This window comes from Notothenia coriiceps, unplaced genomic scaffold, assembly GCF_000735185.1.
Source record: "Notothenia coriiceps isolate Sejong01 unplaced genomic scaffold, NC01 NC01_scaffold00010053, whole genome shotgun sequence".
Classification (NCBI taxonomy): domain Eukaryota; kingdom Metazoa; phylum Chordata; class Actinopteri; order Perciformes; family Nototheniidae; genus Notothenia; species Notothenia coriiceps.
In genome coordinates this window covers 993-5,269 of record NW_011342754.1, presented here as the reverse complement: position 1 = coordinate 5,269, position 4,277 = coordinate 993, and the positions used below count along the sequence as shown (strand labels likewise).

Below are 4,277 nucleotides of genomic sequence, written 5' to 3'. Positions count from 1 at the left end.
TCAGAGAGTCCTTTACCTCACTGAGCTGTAGTTATCAGCCTCTCAGTCTGACAGGAGAGGACTCTCCCTCCACCTCTTTAATAACAGCGCCTTATGGTGCTAGTGGAGCATGCTCGTGAACTGTTAGCGCCGGAGCCTCGCAGCGTGGAAATAATTTTACAACTAAAGACACAGCTACACAAAAAAACGCAGCATTTGTACGGCTCATGTGTGCTCTGAGAATCTGCCTTGGTACGAAGTAGCAGTGAAAACATGGTACGGAGTTTCATTGATTTGGGCATTCTCTCAATAAGCAAGTGGAATGGATTTGATAATCAAGCACTGACACAACGCTCTACAGAGAGCGGCGAGTGGATAGACCGATTCACGGACTTTCCGCATAGTAAAAGTTAGGGGGTCTAAACTAATCATTGTAAAAAGGTGGGGGGGACTTGTCCCACCCTCATATCATGGCTGCGACGCTCATGGATATTATATCTATACTGTGATACGAGACAAGATATTGTAATACATATGTAATATCCTAAGTGATGTCATTTGTTGACTTTTTTTCAGCTGTACTATTACTTGTCTTTACCCACTTAGTCATTAATTCCACAGTTGTGATGTTTATTTATATCATATTCTCAATTTGTAAATATGTAGTAAATGGTAAAATCTGCCATATTGATAGGAAGGTGTTTGGTTAAAAATATTGGACTGAATGATTAACTTTTTTTTATCTCCCAATCCATTCAGCCCAAGTTTTTTTCTCCAGGAAACTTTGGATGATGTTGGCCCAAACTTACCAACGCCAGAGATGTCCCCGTCCTTCTCCTCGTCCTTCTCTTCGTCCTTCTCTTTGTCCTTTTCCTCGTCCTTCTCCTCGTGCATGGCCAGTAAATTGTTGGTCATGTCGATAGAAGACACGGACAGATCCAGTCTGTCCACCAAATCTGCCGGATTAGGGGTAGCAACTGCCGCCTCAGTGTATGAGACACCTAAAGGAAAAAAAATCAATAAGATTCCAGGGAGACACGCAAGACACAACGTATATCATTATCCTATTAAGGAAACTGACCAGGGTCCATGACCCTCTGTACGGGTGGAGGTAGAGGAGCCTCATCGAGGGTGATCTTCTCCAGATCTAACACGTCTTCACTTAGACTTGAAGGTGCCATCAAAGGTGTCTGGAAAACAGATGAAGAATATGTAAGCCCTGCCTCTACCAATAGATTAATCTTGTGTATAAAAAAAAAGCAGTGACATAAGCAATATATCTAGAATACATGCTATGATATTTGCTGGTTTTCTCGGTTCAAATGTGACATCAAAAACATTTTGGAAATATTTTTTTCTTGATAATTCTTCACGTAATTGGAAATAGAACAATAGATTCGTAAAAAATGACTTAATGTGAACTCAGATGGACCTCTGTGTATCCATGTGTCGGCAGCTCCGGAGCAGGCTCCGCCTCAGGAGTAGAGGTGGGAGGCTCCGCCGACGTCTCCTCAGGATTTATTGGGATCCGGTGCAAGTAGCCATACCCAATGCCACAACCCAAACTAAGAAAGAAAACAGAATAACGCTGTATGATCTGAGGTAATCTTCATTTTAAATAATGGACTGCTTACTCTCTGTTCCCTCACAATGGTTGATTGACATATAGTACAAAAGCAGTCACTAAAGCATGTTTCTGTGTATTCTCACGTACCTGCCCTCTCCCCCCCACGCTCCGTTTGGTGTGACCACCACCTCTCTGCAGGCATCTGAAATTGTGTTGTACACCATCAACTTCAGAGGCTTCCCTTCATGGGCCTCGATCAGCGAGAAGAAGTCTTCTGACTGGAAATCAGCAGAAGAAGTTAACCACGAGCCATCTTTCACAGCTTTGTTAAAAGATACAATGAATTTTACAAATGATTATCAGTTTAAAAAAAGGTAAGCATTATATAAAAATGATTCTTACATCCTGCAACACTTGATCCGCTCCGACAATGTAGTCACTGTGAGGCTGAAGCTCGGCCAATGAAGCGGGAGAACTAGCTTCCACATCCTGCAGGAAAGCATTAACAGGCGTTAGTAAACTGAAGATGGAGCTATAATGGGGTATTGAAGTTCAAATCTGTACGGACAGTTGGTTTGGTTTTCCTATTTCTTGATGAAGAAGCTCACCAGAACATGCCAGACGTTCTCGTTGGCTCCATGGTAGCTGCAGAAGCGAACGCTGGCCCCCAGCAGGCCCTGTCCCCCCCACATGCTGCTGGGCACCACCTCCAGCTCACGGACGCTCGTGGTTTTGGTGCTGTACACCACCATACCCACAGCTCTCTCCATGTTGGCTTTCAGAATCTCCTTCAGCAGGTCATTCTCCTCGTTCTGGTGATGTGAAGAGTCAAAAATAGTTATTATTTTATGCTTCTGTATGTCTGTGCAGTCTTTGTTAATGACCAACCTGTATGACAAGGGACATAACTACTCAAAAGTGGACAATCAATAAACTTACAAGTCTTTTGTTGTCCAGAGACAGAATGAAATCAAAGAAGGGCTGCAGTCCAGCCTTTTCTGCTGGGGAATTTGGCTGCAGCTGTGGAAACCAAAATAATTGTGCTTTTAGAATATAACTTGGAATTGTCTAAATATGAAAATGATGACAAAACCATAATATTGTTTTTGGAGCATGTAAATCATCTATTTCTTCCCAAAGTTCATAGCTGCAAATAGGGATTTCTCTATTATGGATTAATCATTTATATATTCATCTTTAAGTCTCCTTATAATGGTGGTTTGGTCAGCCTTACAGTCAAAATATTCAATTACAAGCATATAAATAACAGAAAAGCACCAACGTTTCAAATACCAAATGTTGGGTATTATCGCTTGGTCGCCCTCTCGATCGATGCATCGATTTTGTTTATTATTTAGTTAATCGAATAATCATATCAGCACTAATGTTATTTACTGTAAATATACTTTTCATGCAACGGGATTAAAGAAAGGGTTTTAGTAAGGAGAGGATCGGAGGCTAGTGAAAATGCATCTTGTTTTATTTGCCATCAAGCTGAAAAACATTAGCTATATTAGTCAGAGCATTAGCTAATATTTAGCAATTATGCTACTATGACTACGGTTTTTAAAAAAACAATCATGTAGGGTAATTATCAGGGGACTAACCCCATTCTGCTGGTGGACATTATATAAAACAAGTTACAAGCCTCATTTAACCATATTTACTACAGAATTACACTAGTATCTAGGAGATTATGTGGCATGGTCAATAAGTAAACAGTGCCAGCTCATCGGGTTTAACCGGTGGGGTTTGCATCAGCTAGCTCCCAGTTAGCATATAGTAACAGTCATGATAAGCTGCTGTACACGCTGTCCTAAATCAAAGAAAGAGGAATAACGTCTTACGCCATGCACGTGGTATCCATAGGTTCCTCCTTCGGATACTTCTGAACTCTGTGATAACCCCATTTTCGCAAGGAACTTTCAAATATGAGCTAATTTCATCAGAAAATATCAAGAGTATGAGAATGATTACGGCTGACAGACGGCGGCCATCTTGTCTGTAGTCCAAAACAATCGAACATGGCAGGTATCGAACACACAGCGTAGGATGACGCATTGTAGTGTTTGTGACCATGGTTATGGAAAATCAGTGATAATTAAGTCACCTTTTAATGTACTGCACATTTGTTTAATTATGGTAGAGTGTGTGGAGAAAGAAAGTTAAAATATGTCGCATTATAAAGTCCCTGTCACTGTTCGACGTTGTAATACTTTATGTTGTCCATACATTTAATATTACTTCAGTCTATCAAAAATATCGATATTTCGAAATTATGCAGAATACTTCATAAAGAATGACATTGTATAGTATGTCAACACATAGTCATAGTATGTCGAAAATATGAGAAAAGACGTCCAAGTGTAGTATGAAAAAAACATTAAAAAAAGGAAATAATATAGTGTGGTCGAAACTCCACAATTAATCACCCTTCGGTAAGAAATCAACAAATATACAAGTTTAAAACAAACTGTGTTATTCAATGAAGAGTTAAAGCATTCAACATAATCAATGTATTCCAGCTTGAAGGATAGAGTCTTGCACCAGCAATGTAGTACAATGATCTGGCCAAGTTAAAACTAAAAGGCAAGCACTTAATACAGGAAAAATAAACAGTTGAAATGGTGATCAGACAAACAAACCTAACATCCATATGATAAATGCCTGACAATGGAGATGACACCCTTCTGTCTGTTGAAGGCGTGAGAAAATCAAAGTTAGTGACCTA

The 4,277-nt window shown here is 40.0% G+C and overlaps 1 protein-coding gene across 1 annotated transcript; it reads right to left on the bottom strand.

The window, feature by feature from the left end:
• Window positions 1-206: 206 nt before the first annotated feature.
• Window positions 207-3,547, bottom strand: LOC104945829 (Golgi reassembly-stacking protein 1-like). Its single transcript, XM_010771553.1, has 8 exons — window positions 3,394-3,547; window positions 2,486-2,566; window positions 2,155-2,358; window positions 1,949-2,035; window positions 1,694-1,824; window positions 1,412-1,544; window positions 1,061-1,169; window positions 207-980 (listed from the first exon to the last, which is right to left on the bottom strand). Exons 1-8 carry the CDS (start codon window positions 3,454-3,456, stop codon window positions 619-621), a joined length of 1,170 nt encoding a protein of 389 aa, XP_010769855.1. The 5' UTR covers window positions 3,457-3,547; the 3' UTR covers window positions 207-618.
• Window positions 3,548-4,277: the final 730 nt, after the last annotated feature.